Here is a 20767-nt window from a genome sequence, read left to right on the forward strand (position 1 = left end):
ACACACACACACTAAAGGGGTGACTAGGTGGCACAGTGGGTAGACCTCCAGTCCTTGAGTCAGGAGGACAGGAAGACCTGAACATACCTCTGTCTTTGCCAAGAAAGCCCCAAATGGGGTCACAAAGAGTTGAATACAACTGAAACAACTGAACAACTACTATGTATGAGTATATGTATATATGTTAGTACACACATATAAAATAATAGCATACTATATATATATATATATCCAAGAATATATATACATATTTATGTATGTATACATACACACATATATACATGCACACAGATCCATGTCTTCAATTTTAGAATAATCTCTTATTGCTCTTCCAAATTACCATCTCATATTTTTCCTGACTCTCAAATTCACACTTCTCAAATAATATTTATTACTTTTTCTTTAATCATTTGAAAACTTTCTTCTGGTACTTTACCTGGTAAAATATTTCTATAGTACAGATTATTCAGCCATTCTCTAACTGATGGAAATTCCTTTTCTTTGTATTTTTCCCCACCACAAAAAATATCACTGTGACTATGTTCCTTTACATATATGTAGAATATTTTGGTGGTTAGACTTTAATATATAAAGATAGCTTGGCTCAAGAGCAGATATCTAATCTGGAATCTTGCTCACAACTCTCCCCCCCCCCAACCTCTAAGAGAATATGTGGTTTCCTCTCTTTTTGGGGAGCAGGCCAATACCTAGAGCTGGACATTTACTTCTCTTGCCTATTTCCCAAAGGGGGATTGAAAGATGAATTATAACTCCCTACTACACTTTATGTAAAGGTTGTATAGGGATAGAGTACTTTGTTGCTCAGGATACATGCCACTTTCCATGATTACTCTCAAGGCAAATACTTAACTTCCTATCATCAGCTTATCATCTTCCCACCAAATTCTAGGCATAGGGAATGCCATTACTGATAACTAATAAAGTTCTTTATGAAAATAATTGATAAAAAGACATTAAAAAGGTTATACAAATAGATTGAGCCCTTCCACTTGGGAAGAACATCAAAAAGTCTGAGCTCAACCAAGTAGAAAATGATTTCACAGAAGGGAATTTTCCTTTTTAGTAATCTTGAGCATTGTAAGCTGAAAAAAAGGAATATGGGAGTCAGCTCCCCACATGTCTATAGTTCCAAGGAAGATCTCCAGTCTACCATTCCAAAATCTATACCTTCTCTCTCTAAGGCCTTCAATCATCTGAAGTCACATCTCCCTCATATATGCTAAGCATAATATCATGGGATCAGAGATCTCTCCACCAATAAGGAATAATGACCCTTATGCGTGTGTCTGTGTGTGTGTGTGTGTGTTTGTGTGTAAAATGCACCATGATTATAGGGTTCTACTTCAGAGAACCACTTCATCCAAGGGAGTGAAAATGTTACGTATGGAACAAATGCACTCTTCATTGTCTACAATAATTGACTTTGTTTTCTTCATGAAATTCTTTTCTCCCTTTAGCATACCTTATATTTCATTCCTTTGAATTTTTCCCCAGTTTTGAATTAGGTTTTCTGTTTTTTTATTAATATATCTCTTTCTTTTCCTATATCCAAGCTGTGTATTTCACAAGTTGAACCTAAGGACCTGGATAATACTCCCCAAGAGAGAAAAGGCATTTGATATATAACAATTGTAATTGTTGCACAATAACTTCTCCCTCAATCAAGGAATTCTCACCCTGGATCCATGTGTGTGGTGATTTTGTTTATTTTTTAGAAAGCCTGGCCACCTAAAGTAAGGGTCATTTTCTTATGTGATTTGTCTCATTATGTCTCACCCCAGGACCCTGGGGAAAGAATACTTGACAATTAGATCTGGGCCATAACTAGAGTTGAGAATGGGATAGAAAAGGATTTATTAAATGCTTACTATATATGCCAACACTTCTGAGGATGCAAATAGAAAAGAAACAACCCCTGCACTCAAAGGGCTAATAATCAAACTTGGAGATAGTACACAAAAGGGGATTCATGTTCATATTCAGTTCATGGCAGATGGTAAGGTCAGTTAGTACTTAAGTTCTGATAGGGAAAGTAATAGAACTTTTGCAAAGCCCAAGGACCTTGTGAAGCAATGGATTGTTGATCCCCAAAGAGAGAGCAATTCCAAGTGTCAGAATATAGGAGAACTCAGGATACTTTCTGCCAATGAAAGGGTGTGTGTGTGTGTATGTGTTTGTGTGTTTGTGTGTGTGTGTGTGTGTGTGTGTGTGAGAGAGAGAGAGAGAGAGAGAGAGAGAGACTGAGAGAAAGAGAGAGAGATAAGGGAAAGTCAGCCTTCAGTAAACAGTGAGTAATTTATGTTTGGTGGAAACTGGGCAATATGATCATAAGGTTAGAAAAGAAAGATTCACAGCCCCTCACTAGCCAGTGATGATAGCTGACAATGCTTACCACAAAAAAAACAAAACAAAAGAAAACAAAAAACAAAGAAAATCCTATCACAATCATTCATTAATAAGGACTTAAAACAAGTGGCAGTAACAATTACTTTTATATTCTTCTGGGAGGATAAGACTTAAAAATCATAAAAAACAAGATATTTGCCAGGATTACTAAATGGAATTTTATATTTTACCATGTCTCTGCACTGTTCAAACAATTTCTTCTGTCTATGTTTTCTGACAGGAAAGGACTTGGGCTCATCCTCTTATCATTGGTCATTTTCAGTGAAGAAACTCCTCATCCTGATATCAATCAATTCTAATAAAGGGATTCATTATATATTGGGAATAAACTCCCAGGAAAGTCTTAAACACTGGAAATTTTCATCTCACAATTGCTGCTCGATCACTTACAATCAGGCAAAGCAGCTTCCCCCATCAGACCTTAACACAATGTTTCACACAGAATACTTTATGTGTTCAATATTTGTTTAATTGAATATAAGGTATCAAGACTTGTCCAAGAAAGCCCTGTGCTTTACCTGACTTGTGCCTAGGGATGAAAGGGTGGGGAAAAGGTCCATCCCTCTTCTTTCAAAACAGAGAAATATGTCCCATTAAGTGCAGCTCACTCCCTTTTAAAGATCTATTCAGTCACTAGTAAAAAACTTTATATCTCCTGAGTCTTTCAGCATTGGCTGGAAGCGGGTAAGGCAGTCCAACCCTACATATTATGGGGTTTTTTTAGATTTTTGCAAGGCAAATGGGGTTAAGTGGCTTGCCCAAGGCCACACAGCTAGGTAATTATTAAGTGTCTGAGGTCGGATTTGAAATCAGGTACTCTTGACTCCAGGGCTGATGCTCTATTCACTGTGCCACCTAACTGCCCCTAACCCTACATATTATGTTAAACCTTGTTGGGAGAAGGAATACAGATGAAGAATAAAGCATGATCCTTGAGCTCAAGAAACTAAAATTCTCATTGAAGAGAGAAGGGAAAATCATTTAAGAGTTAGACTGCATAAAATATATGATGATGTATAATTAAGTGAATATGTTTCTTAGCTGATGTTGCAGCCTACTACAATGCATCAATCCTGCAAATTATTGTGCCTTTAGGACTGCTTTCATCATGTAATTCCACTGATCAAAATTCCCTTTAGGTACCCTACTCATTGAATGATATAATCCAAACTCTTCATCTTGCTTTTTAGAACCACTAAATGATCTATCTTAATAGCTAGTCTTCTCATTGTCTTTCATATTCCTCATTTTTATCCTCACCTCCACATTCCTTATTTAAATGACTTTCTCTTGCTCTTTTCCCCTGACTCCATCATTTCTAGCTATTGAATACTATTTCAAGGTATAGTTCAAATTTCACCTCCATGAAGCCTTCCTTAGTCTTCTGGTACATAGAAATCTCCCTCTTCTTCGACCTATGAATCTTATGGTCTGTACCACTCACTTGGGCACTTAATTATACATCATAGTATCTTGTCATGCATAATAACTCAAATATTTTTACCTTGACTCCTTTATGAGACTTTTGGTTTCTTGAGTTAAAGGACCATGATTTATTTTTCTTCTGTGCTTTCCCCCATCAAACCTTAACACAATGTTCACACAGAATATTGTATGTGCTCAATATTTGTTTAATTGAATTCAAGTGGATAGAAAGATTGATCTTTAGGCACTGGAGGAGAACCATGTGGAACAGAATTTGAAGTTTCCTCAGAGACAATATGGAAATCTTTACTCGCACATGGCATTGCAAACATCATTGATCACTGCCACTACCATCATCAGTAGTAGCATCAGAAGTCATTTAGGCAGCCCTCAGAAGCCCATAACATTGTGCTAAAAGCATTTCAGGCTTATCAAGGACAATCAGACTTTTGGGTATTTTGGACCAGCATGAAATTCACTTCCAAATTATTGTAAAAGGCTTTGACCCATCAGAATGTGAACAGTTTGCTTTATTAAGATTCCTGATAAAGGAATTGACTTTGCTGAGCTACCTGTCATTCTGATTACTCAAGAGTACTCCCATTTCCAATCTAATGCCTACAATAAACCCACAAGTTCCTTCCCACATATTTCATTGACGTTCCATTCTCTTAAAAAAATCATCTCTACAAAATCACATTTAAAGAAACAGAGATATTATCTCAACACAGTAACAACCTTAAGCATGCACACTGTTTCAAGTGTCCATTTTGTTGTTGTTATTGTTTTAACCTCTTAGGTACACTAGTGTCTTCTGCACTATTTTCGTTAAAAACCATTCTTAGTGGACAACCCATGGGAAGTACCTTTTCTTTATAAGAGAAAACTCTGAACACCACCCCAAAGGAAAATAGATTAATGTCTTCTTCCTTTTTTAAAAGGACAGAGGTTTCCTAGCCATTTTAACAGAGTGCTTTCATCTGCAGTAACCCTGGCAACGGATCAGAGAGACTCTCAGAAAAGCCTGTCTATACATAATTAAGAAAAAAGAAGACGAGAACATGATATTAAGGAGCTTAGACCCATGGAGACAATGACTCAAAATCCATCTTAATATATTTCACTATGGTTTTATATGAGAAAAGCAGCATATCTCTCTCTCTCACACTCTCACTCTCTCTCTCTCTCTTTTTCTCTGTGTGTGTATGTGTGTATGTGTGTATGTGTATGTGTGTGTGTGTGTGTGTGTGTGTGTGTGTGTGTGTGTGTGAGAGAGACATCTTTAACTCAGTCACCTTGGCTGGCTGCTTTCACTTCTGGGAAAGGTGCCTAAGAAGTACCAATGCTTAATTAACATTCTCTGTCTCCTCAAGCAGAATCATAAACCAAGATGAGAAGGGTCCCACATATACAAAAAAGTAGGAACATGATCTTAGATTGGAGTCTTTCTCTGGAGTAGTTTATTTTGAGATCCATTGAGCTGGCCATAATATTAATTTTTGTCTAAACTAACAAACACAGAGAAGGAGGGGAAATAGACATGCATTATAGAAGTTTTTAAATGACTATCTGATGTAATGAAGAAAATTCTGGAATTTATTTCCAGCTATCTCTTTCTACCTATGTTTCTTCAGATATATCATTTCACCTCTTAAGACTGGATTGGAATAGTAAAATTTTAGGGTCTGTTCTAATTCCAAATTCTGTGACTTGGTCTTATCTGGGGTGGAAATTTCTGCTTGAATCTGTTGACCTTTAGCTCTAAGAGAGACTGGGAAGAATCTTGTAATTAGAAATTTCAAAACCAATTCACATTCTATCTAATGTGCTTAATCATTTCACCCTTTAAACCATTTAAACCCTTCAAATGATAGTAAGTAATTTTCATAAAAATAAGATAACTAAAGAGGCATGGTATGGATGGTAAGACAGTTTCTCAGACTTAGCAAGACATTGGTTCAAGTGTTACGTATTGTAAGTTATATATTGTAATGTACTAGTTGTGTGACTGGGCAAATCATTCAACCTTTCTTAGTACCCCAGTCCGCCTTGTAACACTATATATTGCAGAATAGTTGATGATCTTTTTTAGAAGTGATCTTTTTTTCTCATAGATAGCTCTCTACTAAAATGAAATTTTTAGGTCCAGAGCAAAAAAAGGTAAATGATGTCATCCAGTATCTATATAAGTACTAATTCTGTTTCAAATTTTTTTCAAGTTCTGATCTAAGACCTGGAAAATAACACTCTGCTAGTAATTGAATTTGAAGTCATAGGATATGAATTTAAATTCCAGCTCTGTTGTTTACTATACAAGTAAGGTTGTCTGGCTTAATTTACCTCTCTGGAGCACATTTCTCATTGATAAATAACTTCTGAGGTCACGTTAGCTCTAGATTATGAGATTGCTTTATAGCCTGATGTAATTCTTTGAAGACCTGGGCCTATGGGATTTTACTTTTGTAGGAATAACAGAACTGAAGTTCTGTTTTTGCAAAGGGAGTGTCTATAGCAATGTATCTTAATGAATCACAGGTCTACCTCTTTAGCCCCCTTCTCCCAAGAGTCTAAAGCATTAAGGATTGCATTAGATACTAGGGGATCCAAAGACAAAATGTAAACCAGGCCCTTCTCTTAGAGATCTTGTCCTCCAGTACTTACATGCATGCTTTCTCCTTCTCTGAAATTTCCTCTCTGTGGTCCAGTGTTAGAAGACCTGAGTTCAAATATGGCCTCAGTAACTACGTGACTGGGTAAGTCCCATACCCTTTGCTGACTTCAGTTTCCTCATCTATAAAATGGGTATAATAATAGCACAAGCCTCCAAGGGTTGTTATGAAGGTCAAATGAGATGATATTTGTAAGATGCTTAGTCTGCTACCTGAAAAAATAGTAGGTAATTATTAAATTTTTGTTTTTTTCCTATTCCTACTGCTACCAAAATACAAAACCATTACTGTATACGGTCATGTGATTATATCTCCTATATCCTTCTGACTTGGACTACAGTCAGTCTTAGACTCTCCTCTACCTGTTCAGGCTATCCTCTGCTTATAACCCAATGCTGAATAGTTAAAACTTATTTAGAACAATGCCTTCTCTGAAAATGAAATAGAGTGATTTATTTTTGTGGAGGTATGATATGCACTGTAAAAATTGAATTAAGTAAACAAATCATCTCAGAAGAAGAATAGAACTAACAGGTTATCTGATCTAGTCTCTTATCCAGACAATGAATCCCAACATCTCTGGCAAGGGCAGCTAGGTGGCACAGTGGATAGAGCACCAGCCCTGGAGTCCGGAGTACCTGAGTTCAAATCAAGCCTCAGACCCTTAATAATTACCTAGCTGTGTGGCCTTGGGCAAGTCACTTAACCCTATTGCCTTGCAAAAACTAAGTTAAACTAAAAAATTTTAAAAAAATCTCTGGCAAGTGATTATCCAACCTTCACCTTAGGAACTCCAATAAAAGATTACTCATTCTATTTTAAGATGGTTGTAATTCCTCATACTAAATAAAAATCTGTTTCCCTGTAATTTCCATCTACTTCTTTGTGGCCCTATTTCTGCTCTTAGAGACAGCAAATCTTATCCATGTGGGGTGCCTGACCTTTGTGAAATTCTGATCTAAGACTAAAAGTAATTCATTGTCTCCAAGAAGAGCATTAGTAAAGATAAATAAAAATGTATAAACTGTGAGCAAAGATTGTGCCTATATATCTAGGGCACTACAGTGAATCTATTGTATGTTCCAAATAGTTATTCACCATTCATTACTTCTTTCTGTTTATTGTTATGTAGATGGGTGGGAAATTCTTGAAAGCTATTTGTAAGACTGATAAAAATTCTTCATGAATTCCACCCTGTCAGAAATAAACTTGAAAATTGTACTTTAGCTCAGGTCTAATGGGCTGCACAGAGTACTTGACTGATTTTCTTTCATGTTTTAATAGAATCCTATCTCACACTGACTTTCTACTACAATGTTTTGTCATTGACTGATTTCAACATATAATCCTTCCCCAGTGCCCCATGACCTGGTTGTTATTCCCTCATTTTATACGTTGGCATTTGATTCCTGTCTCCAGTATAAACCACTTTACACACATCCTCATTCAGTTGTAGAGTGTCATGTGGATTGATTCTGAATGCATTACTAATATCAACATCTGCTCAGGCAAATTCTTCCTGTCTAAGGATGATATTTCCAGAGGATGCTGTCGTTCTGTTCACTAAACAGTTAAGAAAATTCAGGAACTTGTTACTTCTGGTTGAACTCCTTCTTTCATCTCTGAAAGAAGAGTTCCTCTCTTGAGACCATGTCCACTGATTTGAGCAGATTACCAATTCCTCAAATGTTACTGACAAGAATACAAGACAAAGGCACCAATTCTACAAATAACACATCATGAAGACCAGGATAGATACGGGACCTGTGATTTCATTTAAAAAAATCCCCAAGTAAGGAATCTCCAATTTGCAGTTGGCACCTTTTCCACTTAAAGTTTACAGAGTTGCCCAGGTGGTTAAATGAGAGGATCAATCAGAGGCAAGGCTTAAGCTCAGTCTTTTTGGTTTGTAGAACAGTTTTCTATCTGCTGGGACACACTGCTTTCCAAAAAGCATTAGACTACCAAATGGGCACTCTTTGGGAACTCTTAGACAAGGAAAGAAGTTCATTTTGCTACTGTCGGTTCTAGATGAGAAGGCCCTGCTGATAAATCATTAGAGATGAATTCTATTACACATCTTAGCTGGGAAATATGGACAAAATAGCTTGGGGGGTTCAAAATCTATTATGGGGTAGGACCAACATACCCATTCCATGTCTTATCATCAGAGGAATAGATTTCAATATATATTCTATCATTCCTATCTCACAAGTCAATGATTTCTTCATTAATAGCACTCTCTCAAAAATTAATCTGGGACTTTTCATAAAATAGCCTTGTTATATCCTTTCTTTTTAGTCTTCTGTCCAAGAACTCCTCAAACATTGGAACTCCCTCTGGATCTATAGAGGTCAATTATAAAGGGTTTTGGGAGCACCATCTTTTGTCTCTAGGAATTTCTTCCCCCTCCTGCACTCTCAGTTTTTGAGAGGCACCAAATTGTGTGAGATTTGGTAAATAATTCCAGGACTCTAGTTTAACATCATAGATCTTGTAGATACTGGAGATTGTAATAGCAGGCACCTCCCAGGGTTGTAAGGATCAAAGGAGATATTTGTAAATGACTTTGCAAAGTGCCTGGTATATACTAGATGGAAATGCTTATTTCTTTTTACTTTTCCCTTTTCCCTTCTTCTTATGAGTACCTAGTTGAACTGTGTATAGCTAAAGTATTATACCCTGGCCAGACACTAGGAAAGCAAGCATGGATAAATATAATGCACTGTCCCCCCCTCTCTAATTTCCTCATAAATCTGGTGATATTTCACATAAATGAATGAATAAATGATTATATTTTTAAAATGTCAAGCAAGTATGTACTTAGCATTGTGCTAAGTGCTTGGGATACAAATAGAAAAGCAGGATGATTCCTATTCTACAAAAAGTTCATTTTCTAACAATAGAGAAAATACATAGACAGTTTCAGGTGTAAGTCAAAGAGAAAGGTTGCTTGCCTCTTGGGGATCCAGCAGCAAAGCAGATGTCAATGCCTCTTCTTTAATGTCATTTCCACTGATAAAATTGCTTGAGGTTCTAATGTTGAATTACTTGACAGTGCCAGGGATTTTAGTGACAAAAGTTTTCTTTTCTGGATGTTGGGAGCAGTCCCAGGCTGCATCTTCAGAGGAGTGGCTTCCCAGGATGATGCCTGACGGTACTGGGCTAGAAGCAGGACTGGTGGGAAAGGGGCATGTTGCCATTCCCAGGACTCTTGGACTTACCTCTCTGTCAGCAACATCTGATCATCAGGTAGTGCTGGGGATTATAAGAAAATTATCCCCTTTTCACAATGATCCTCAGTGATGAATGTGGGTACCAGGCTAGAAAAAGAACTGGAAGCCTAGCAAACACTACCATTTCCAAGGTTTTGGGGTTCAAGATCCTGAACTTTCTTGACTGCAATCCAAGAGGAGGTGGTAGTCAAAGAGGTATTAGTGGATTGAGTTACCATGACACATGACATAAACAGAAGGGACTATAATAGGCACTTGGTGTTGTTATGGATAAGACATTGGGCTTCAAGTTGGAAATTCAAATCCAAATTTTAGATACCTCCTAGTTGCATTATCCTAGGCAAGTCATTCAACCTCCATCTGCACTAGTTTCCTCATTTAAAAAATGGGGATGATAATAGCACTGAACTCTCAGAGTAATTGTGAAGGTAAAATGAAATATTTCATTAATAAATATTGAAGATAATATTTATTGAAAATAATTATTGAAAAATTCAATAAATTCAATAGAAATAAAAAATCAATTAAAAAATTAATAAAATAAAATAAACACTTTGTAAAGTGTAAAGTCCTATATAAATACTATAGTTGCTATTGTTGTTGTTATAATTGTTATCATCATCATCATCTTCATTATTATGAATATGAACAACAAATTTTCTTATAATTTTGCCAGAAGGGTTAAGAGAGAATAGAGAAGAGAGTGTTAGCTATTTTTCTGTTTTGGGAGATGTTGATCTATGACTCCCTTGAGGAAGAAGACCAAGCCCTCTTCTTTTCTTGAAGCCAAAGATATAGATGAGACAGTAGATGTAAGCTCTGTCATTCACTATCTATGTTGACCTAAGTTAAGTCATCTCACTTTTATGGGACTTAGTTTGTACATTTTAAAGTAAAAAGACATGATCTCCAGTTCCCCTTTCAGTTATAACATTCTATAAAATCCATGATGCTGACCTTTTTTTTAATTGCTCTTTACTTGTGACTCTGAATACTGAATCTTTGAGCCTCTGGAGATGCTGTCCCTTAGGTCTTCACTCCCATTTCTTAGGATGCCTAGATTCTCTCAAAGTTTTGTTGTAGCAGCATTTTCCCATGATACTTCCTGTTCTCTGTCTCCTCCTACCCCCACCATCCCTCCCCCACTAACCATGTATTTCTCTAAAAAAAATTATCTGTATTTTATTTTGTACAACAATATGGCAAAATGAACAGAAAACTGGTTTTAGAGACAAAATGACCTTAGTTAGGATCTTATATCTGACATATACTAACTATATCAATTATGCAATCAATTTATAAACATTTATCAAGCACCTACTATCTGTCAGGCAATGTGCTAAATATGGGGAAAGTAAAAAAGAGTCAAAAGACAGTTTCTGCCTTCAAGGAGCTTATAATCTAAGCTACATTCAGGATAAATAGAACATAATTAGCAAAGAGAAGATACTAGAATTAAAAAGGGGTAAGGGAACCTTCTGTAGAAGGTGATATTTTGGTTGGACCTTAAAGGAAGCCAGGCAGGTCAATAGTCAGGACAGAGAAGGGGAGAGCATTCTAAGCATAGGGTTCAACAAGAGAGAATGTCTGGAGCCCAGATGGAGCATTACAGAATCATCACTGTCACTGAATCAAAAAGCAGGAGTCAGGGTGGTAAAGTATAAGAAGGTATGGGGCATAGAATTTTATTCTCAGCATATAGGCAGCTCTCAGACTATAAATTGCAAAGAAGATACTGACTAACCTGCTTTAATAGGAAGTTCCTTATTCTAAGTTTCCTATCAGTAAAATCATAACTCTAATTCCTATGCCTAGTCCTAAATTTTGTATATATGCTTATATACATATACATGTATACACATATATATTGCCCCACCTCCCCTGCTCCCCAACTCTCAGTCATAGAGTAAAACCTTCTTGAAGGCAGGACTATTTCTTTTGTTGTCTTTGTGTTATCAGTGTCTGGTATATTGTAGGCATGAAATAAATGTATGTGGATTAATTGGTTCTATGGTTAGATGATTTCTATAGTTCTTTGTGGATCTGTAACTCTATGATTCTATCTTAAGCCACTTTATAGCTCTGAGAAAATGAAAATATGATGAATCAAAGGGAAAACACACATACCACAATAAGAGCAATGAAAATGTATGTGTCTAGATCATTTCTCAAAATGTGGACCATAGAATCTTACAGGTCTCTGTCATCCTTTCAGAGGGTCTTCAAGGTCCAAATTATTTTCATAATACTATTAAGATGTTATGAGCCTTTTAAAATAATCTTCCTTTTTTCAGCTTCACATCTATGTGAGGACAGATTTTCTTCATATACTTCTACCAAAACAATATATCACAACAGATTGAATATGGAAACAGATATGAAAATCCAGCTGTCTTCTATTAAACCAGACATTAAAGAGATTTTCAAAAATAAATAAAATAATTTCACTACTTTCACTCATTTTTTTGTTTTTGAAAATATAGCTGGTTTTTATAAAACTATGTTATGGTAACATGCTATTGATATTAATTTAAGTGAATTATTACATATTTTAAATTTGTCCATTTTAATTTCTACAGCAAATATAAATAGATAATTTAATCCATGTAAATAAAAGTTCTCTGGGATCCTCAATAATTTTTAAGAATGTAAAATAGGGGCGGCGGTACAGTAGATAGAGCACCAACCCTGGACTCAGAAGTACCTGAGTTCAAATCTAGCTTCAGACACTTAATAATTATCTAGCTGTGTGGCCTTGGGCAAGCCACTTAATCCCATTGCCTTGCAAAAACTAAAAAAAAAGAATGTAAAATAGTCCTAAAGCAAAATCAAAACTACTGATTTATAGTAATGTTATAATTTCTTATCATTTATAGTAAGTACCTGTATGGTAATACATATTCTTTGGAGCAGAAAAAAAACAATTGGTTCTTAACTTCAGGATTTTATGTTATTAAGGGGACAAAATGGATCAGTTCATATGTCTTTTACAATTTTATGGCTAAGATATGGATAATGTTTTGATGATTTTTGTCCTTTATTCTCAAAGAAGGCCATGATATCAGGGTGATTCCATGACAAGCACATGAATTGGCTTTGAATTGAGGGAGTGCCATACTAAGTCATCAGCCTCACTTTCTCCTCTAGAGCATTTGGATACAGTGTCCAGATATGAATCAGGATGACTGGACATGGCCCTGCATGTGAGGCAATCAGGTTTAAGTGACTTAAGTACCAAGTATCTGAGGCTGCATTCGAACTCCAATCCTCCTGACTCCAAGACTAGTGCTCTATCCACTATGCCACCTAGCTACCCTGACTGTGTTTTAATTAATAGGGAGCTAGCATCGGTCATCATAGGTTTTAGGAGTGCAAGGAGGAGAAGGGCCCCAGGTTGTTATTTAATATGGAAATTGAGAATGGCTGGGTGGCCTCTCCCTACTTCCTATACCTCTATAGGGAAGGTATAGTGAAGACTTGAGATTTTTGTCAGGAATAGAAGAGACAAAGGTGTATTAACTATACAATCATACAAAAAAGTCTAGTTATGAAATCTTGAAGAAACATGTTTATCCAAAGGAATAATCATTGAGCAATTCTTTCCTCCCACAGGTGTTCCTTCGGGTCCTCGAAATGTCATCTCAATCGTCAATGAGACATCTATTATTCTGGAGTGGCACCCACCAAGAGAAACAGGAGGGCGCGATGATGTAACCTACAATATTGTCTGTAAAAAATGCCGGGCAGATCGTCGAAGTTGTTCCCGTTGTGATGACAATGTGGAGTTTGTGCCCAGGCAACTGGGTCTGACTGAGAGTCGGGTTTTCATCAGCAGCCTTTGGGCTCATACCCCCTATACCTTTGACATCCAGGCAATCAATGGAGTGTCTGGGAAGAGTCCTTTCCCCCCACAGCATGTCTCAGTCAACATCACTACAAACCAAGCTGGTAAGTCCCAGAGCCACATGGTGTGGCTCTTTGCTATTCTGTTTTGTCTATCTTTCTATCTGTATGGATAATAGATTTGTTCATCTGACTAGTCAAAAATAACATTGAAATTAAACTTTTTTCTTGCACATATCTGGAAACATACGAATAATCACATGACAATGTGATGTCACAATTTCCACTAGGGTAGAAAAGCATGCATTCATGGTGCAGAAGACATAATACCTGTATTTCATTTATATTTCCAAGATGAAAGAATGAGAGAATTTCATTTTCCAAGATTGAAAGTCAGGAAAACCCTGTAGTCAGGGGAAAATAAAAATAAAAAAAAATTTAAATTTAAACTTAAAAAAGATGTCAGGAGGCAAAACAAAAAAGTAAGTAAAATATCCAGGGTCAGGAATTTAGCATAATTCCTTGCATATTATGAAATTCAATGAATATATATGTTGAATAAATGAATGAATGAAAGACTTAACAAGCATTTGCTATGTATCAAGAAATATGTTGTGTTCATGTCCATGCATGTTTGAGAGGCACTAAGCACTGGTACATAAACCCTACTTTAATAGAATACAACTAAAGATGGCTGCCAGGGAAGCCTATCATAAATATATAGCATTTTCTTCATATGTTAAATGTAAGGAATTTGGCCATGTACTTGGAGAACTCAAATTATGAGACTAGATTACTCCTAATTTTCATTTTAAGATGAAATCATAGAACATCTTCCTTTTCTGCTTTTTTCCCCAAATGTCTTTTGCTTTCTAATACTGATACTGATACTTGTCTTCATTTTTCTTTCATTCTCTGCTCATAATCCAGCTATATTTTTGTTCATTGGAATCCATCCATTCAAAAATGTTAATGGAGTATATATTGTATACTTCTGTATACATGAATCTGTTCTGGATGTTTTCAAGATAAAAATAATTGAAGAACATTATGTAAGATATATTCATTTTCCTCCAGGACTTTGTAGTCTAGGTGGAAATATTAATAAAGACAGGTGATGAAATAGCTATGAAACAAGAAAGTATACAATGAAGACTATAGTCAAGGTCAGGGTGGTTTACTGATGTTATCAATAGTAAATTAAAGTCTATATCAATTTAAAAACCTAAGAGGCAATAAAGCTATGAAATCTACCTCTGAGACATATTATTGTTGTCCAGTTGTATCTAGCACTTTGTGACCCCATCTTGGGGTTTTCTTGGCAATGATACTGAAGTCATTTGCCATATCCTTCCCCAACTCATTTTACAGATGAGGAGACAGAGACAAACAGGATTAAGTGACTTGTCCAGGGTCACACAGCTGGAAAGTATTCTGAGATCAGATTTGAACTCAGGAAGATGAGTATTCCTGACTCTAAGCCTGGAAGTCTTTCTACTGTGCCACCTAGTTTGATTAATTGATCGACTATCATTGTGACACATGAGATTCAGCTCTGAGTAGTTTATAAAGCTACTTGTTTTAAAGGATAGGAAATGAGGAATAATCATGAAAGGCCTTCTTGTAGGATGATGTTTTGAATTAGTTCTTGAAACATAAGTAGATTTCAATAGAGAAGAATGTGGAGGTGGGGGAGATCTAATGTGGAGGAAATATCATAAGGACAAAGATTTCTTCCTCCCTCCATCTTTCCCTCTTTTCTTCCATTCCTAATCTTTCCCCTTTTCTTTCCTATATCATTCCCTACTTTCCTACTACACTTTTCCTTTCCTTCCCTCTATTTCTTCCCTGCCCCCATTCCCCCTTTTTCCTTTTCTCTTTTGCTCCCCTTTACCCCCCCCCCATCAAGGTCTCTTTCTGCCTATTTAAATGCCAAACATCTTTGATAGCAGATGATTCTTGGCAATTGATTGTCAAGATGGAGAAGAAAAAGAGGTGTTATAGGAGAATTTTGTCTGCCAGATGGCTGCTTTGGGACAGAGTATGTGTGTGTTCATATGTGCAAATTTTATGTGTGTGTGTGTGTGTATAGTCACACAGTTTTCTGCATACATGTGGAACAATAAAATAAAGGTAGGAGTGTGGAAGTATCCAGTTGGTGACCACAACCTCCAGTGCCATGGAAACAAGGGTCTTTACAATCTATCTTGAGAAAATAAAAGGAAATGATAATTCCTGCATTATGATTGAACATGTAACACAGGCAGCCTTTGTTAACAGTATTTCCCTTGGAGAGTTTAAGGCAGAAAACTGGCTTAAATATTTTAGTGTCCTGACTTCTGGGAATAAGAATTCTGTCAGACTGTCATGTTATGTTCGTGCTTGGCCATCATTTCGAACTTTTTAACCATGTGCTAACAAACCTGCCACTTAGATCTATTAGTTTTTATTCCTACTCCTCCCTCCACATTTTCCCTGTTATTCCCAAACCTGCCCATCTGCTTATCTATGCATCTTCCTTCCACATTGAATCTGAGGAAATTCATGAGTATTCCAAATATTTATTTTTAATCTTCATCATTTGCTTGTGCAGTGATACATATATCAAAATCTTTCTTCTCCATCCACTTCTACTATCCTTTGTTCCCAGACAACTGTAGCTTTTTCAGCCTCTCCATGTCCTTCTCTACCTTCCTTGCCATGTTTCCTTTGATATCCTGACATTTTAGCATTGGGATGTTTGCTCTTAAAGAAAACACCACTATTGCTTAGCTTGAAACTTGGATAAACCCAACCAAAAACAGAAAATACTTATTTGTTGACTGAACACAAAGATTTGCATCAATTTGTCATATGTGAGATGTTGATTTGAGGCACAGAAGAAAGGTAAATGGAATTCACAAAAGATTCCGAGTATTTTTCTACAGTTGTCATTTGACCTTCATTTTCAAAGAGGACCATAGACATTACTTGTTCTATCTTGATTTGACCATTAATTGGATTTGAGTATGGCAGAGTTAAACAAAGTTGTCAGCCTGACTCTTTTTTCCTGAGTCAATGAAGTCTAGTGGCAGCACAAAGATCAAGATGACTGGTGATGACTTGGGATGCTGTGGATGATCTAGGTATCTTCAATGCCAGACTAAGTTCTAGGAGCTCCACAGCACCTACTTCAGCCTCCTCCTTGGCCATTGAAACATATCATTCTCAAATACCTATTCCTCTGGGGAAATTCTTCACATGCATGGGGCAGACACTCCCCAATACAATGATGGCTTTGAGACTATCAGTTACTTTCAGTCTGATTTAACTCATCAGTCAAGATTGTTTCCTGGGATGTGGTTTTTGAACCTCCTACAACTTCTTGGAGTTACAGGTGGGAGGTGGGTGAATCAGGTGGACACCAAAAATGAATGTGCAGCCTTTGAAAGGGGCTATACAAGTTTTCACATCAGAGATGCTAATCCTCATGAACACCTCATTCACCCCTCTTTCTACATAAAAAATAATTACAGATGTGTTTTATCCACCGTTTTTGTCAGAAATTGATCATTATTTAATTCTGATTTATAATTAAGTGAAGTGTTCTCTGAAGTAGGAATCAAAAAACATAGAAGAGTTCAGAGGTTTTGAGAGCTAGAAGGAACCTCTGAGACTAATCAAGACCTGCTGCCTGATTTGGAAGTTGAGAGAATTAAGATCCAGGGAGTTTCAGCCATTTACCCAAAGTAACAAAAACAAAAAGTGTTAAACATAGGATTTGAATTAATTTCCCCAGAGTTCTGGCTTCATCATTTATTGTGTGTACTGAGATAGAAAATAAATAAATAAATAATACTCACAATTGATACACACACACACACACACACACACACACACACACACACACATATATATTTAAGATTTGCAAAATGCTTTACAAGAGGCATTATATCCTTTGAGTTGAAGCCCTGGTAGCTTATATTTGTGTAGCCTTTGGAGCTTTAGAAAGCATTTTACAGACCTTAACATACTTGATTCTCACAATATAACTGTGAGGCAAGTAACATGATTCTTAATATCCATTAATCAGCTAGGTGGCTCATTGGATAGTATGTGGGACTTGGAACCAAAGATCTTGAGTTTAATCGTGCCTTGGAAGCTAACTAGATTGATAATTGCATCTCTCAGAGTTTTTGTTTTCTCATTTGTAAAATGGGCATAATTATAGCTTCTACCTCCCAGGATTGTGGTGAGGATCAAAAGAGATAACATATAAAGTGCTATGTGAGTTTTAAACTACTATATAAGTAGGTTATTATAATAATAATCACAATTATTATTATTATTATTATTATAAAAATGAGCAAATGAAAGCTCAGAGAATTATAATCACAGAGATAGTTAACCTCAATGCCAAAACTGAACTCAAGGCATTCTATTTCTTGTGCTAGGCTGACTCAATTCATTTGGGCATGTTACTTAGGAAAGAATCTTGAAGATCATCTAGTCTAAATAACATTTTATAAATGAGGAAATTTGGTGTAGAAGTAGAAGCAGGAAAAGTGAATTGTCCTAAGGTCACACTACTTTTTAAATTGCAAACCTGGGATTAGGGGGTCTTTTCCAAATTCAATATTCTTGTGCTAACATCTCACAGTTTCTCAATTCTATTTTCCCATTACTTAATTTCACTGCCTATTTAGTAAATGTTTTGTTTTCTTTTAGTTCTTTTCTGTTATTAAGGAGTATGATTTTAATGTTTAGTGAGCTCCTAGGGAAGACCTTTCTCTACCATTGCAGACTGAAATTTCTTTGCATTTTGAGTCTCTTTTCAGACTGCTGCCTAAGGGCACCAAGAGTTTGAGTAACTTGCTTCGGTCACACAGTCAATAAGTGACAGTGTACAACACAGGACTTGAACCCAGGCCTTTCTGACTCAGAGTACAGTGCCTTTTTTACTTTGCTATGCTTTCTACTTTGTGAAATAATTTATTTCATATACAGTGTAATCCATAAACTGTATTCTAAATTGTCATTTTCTTTTTTCTTTTTTTTTTTAGTTTTTTTTTGCAAGGCAATAGGGTTAAGTGGCTTTCCCAAGGTCACGCAGCTAGGTAATTATTAAGTGTCTGAGACCAGATTTGCACTGATGTACTCCTGACTTCAGGGCTGATGCTCTATCCACTGTGTCCCCTAGCTGCCCCTAAATTGTTATTTCAACCACATCACTAATGAAATGAAACATTTCCAGTTTACCTTTACCTATCTGATTCTATTTCATCTAAAATATGAATACAGTAATACTTTTACTTCCTTCTCTCATAGTGTTGAGAAGACCCAAATGAGGCAATTCCTGTTGAATATGCTATAACCATAAAGAGTTTCATAAATAGGTTTTGCAGTCACTATATGTTGAGGATGATTATAATATATTTAGTCATAATATAACATATGTCTACATATTTATAGTATACATATATTTATAATCTCCTCATTTACATTGAATTTTATAGCATTATCCTCTGCAAAACGTAATTGACAGATCAGTGGTATCCACTGATATCCTCAGGTTAGATGTGGTTGTTGAATGTTTGGACTGAGTATCAAGTCGAAGAGATTGAAGGGCAGGGATGATTGACTGCTTCCTCAGATAAATCATTTGGCTCAGATCCAAAAATGAGCAGGTATACATATGAGTGGGCTATGATGTTTTACTGCATGACCATACCTTAAAATCACTACTTTGTTTTTCCATAAGAGAAGTTCTAGAATTTGAGAGACTTTGATTATATATTCTAGGTACTGATATCTGATATGAATTTTGGAATTTAAGTCAAGGGACCTGGATTGAGATTTCAGATCTGTTATTTATTACCATTCAGCTTGTAATGGTTCAGTTTGTAATGAGTGAATGAGCAAGTGAAAGGAAAGGGTCATACAAACTATTACTAGTAGTCTAAAGAGTCAGTAGTAACAGTTTGTATGACTCTTTCCTTTGCTTTTATCTTATACTCTGTTGTGTGTACTCTGTTGTATTAATTACATGTGGACATATTTCCACCATTAAATGATAACTTCTTAGAGTATGTCTCTATTCTATCTCTTGTTCCAAGAAAAATGATTTGCATATAATACATCTTAATAATTATTTGTTGAATGAAATTGGATTATAGTACAATAGAACTGGCAATGAAAAGGGTCTTAGAGATAGCTAAACTCTTATATTTTATAGATGAAGAAACTGAAGTAGAGAAGTCCCAAGCTAATTCAGGTAATTAATAACAACTCCAGCATTTGAACTAAGGTCCTTTGATTCCACTTAGTACTTTTTTCCATGTCACCACTCTCCTAACCTCAGCTATTCTCTTTCTTCAGTATAATGAAGAATATTGGTACTCTAATAGCTCTTAAAATAAATAGTTATATAGATAGATCAAAGGTGAATAAAATGAAGGGGCAAACAACAGAAAAATTATTGATTAAGTTAATGGTTAGGTAAAACAAGTGTGTACTAAAGATTAACCATATGCTCATAACTGTTCAAGGTACTATAAAGTGGTTTCTGATAAGCTCTGCTACTATAGAGATAGCTGTAATCACTGAACAAGGAAATCTTTATTCTTTGATTATCCCACTCACTGTATTGAACAAAAGAAAACAGTGGTTGGATCTAAGGTACCATGACAAGGCCAACTGTGCTAACTGTACTAAATAACATGAATATAAAGACAAAAACAAAGGCAGTCCCTGTTCTTGATGAGTTTTTATCATACATGGGAACCATCATTCATAGAAGAGGAAGGTGCACTTTGAACTGAAAAGTTCTAGGTTTGGTGAGTGGAGCAGTAAATTGAAAGCTCCCATCCTGGTAGGGTGGCAAAGTTGACAGAAAATGCCTGTCACTTTTTTTTTCTTGGGAAGCAAGTATGTATAGTGGGTAAAACACCAAACTTGAGGTCAAGAATTCCTGGGGGATTCTGGATAAACTGCTTAACCTTTGTCATTTTCAATTTTGGAATCTGTGAAATGAACATAAAAATAATAGTACCTCCCATAGGAGGATCCCATGAAATAATATATGTAAAATTAAATATGAATCTTAAAGTGCTTACTTATTATTATTGTTCCTTTATATCTTCCACTCCAGTAATAGGAAGACCCAACCTGATGTCACAGGCTCTTTAT

At 36.0% G+C, this 20767-nt stretch overlaps 1 protein-coding gene across 5 annotated transcripts in view; it reads left to right on the forward strand.

Moving 5' to 3' along the window:
* The window catches only part of EPHB1 (EPH receptor B1), an 890754-nt gene that overhangs the window by 694499 nt on the left and 175488 nt on the right, over positions 1-20767 (forward strand). For all 5 annotated transcript variants that reach the window (XM_074214828.1, XM_074214827.1, XM_074214825.1 and 2 more), the window contains one exon: positions 13370-13705. In XM_074214828.1, coding sequence (XP_074070929.1) covers positions 13370-13705 — 336 coding nt within the window. The remainder of the gene's footprint in view (positions 1-13369; positions 13706-20767) is intronic.

This window comes from Macrotis lagotis, chromosome 1 (assembly GCF_037893015.1).
Source record: "Macrotis lagotis isolate mMagLag1 chromosome 1, bilby.v1.9.chrom.fasta, whole genome shotgun sequence".
In the NCBI taxonomy this organism is placed as follows: Eukaryota; Metazoa; Chordata; class Mammalia; order Peramelemorphia; family Peramelidae; genus Macrotis; species Macrotis lagotis.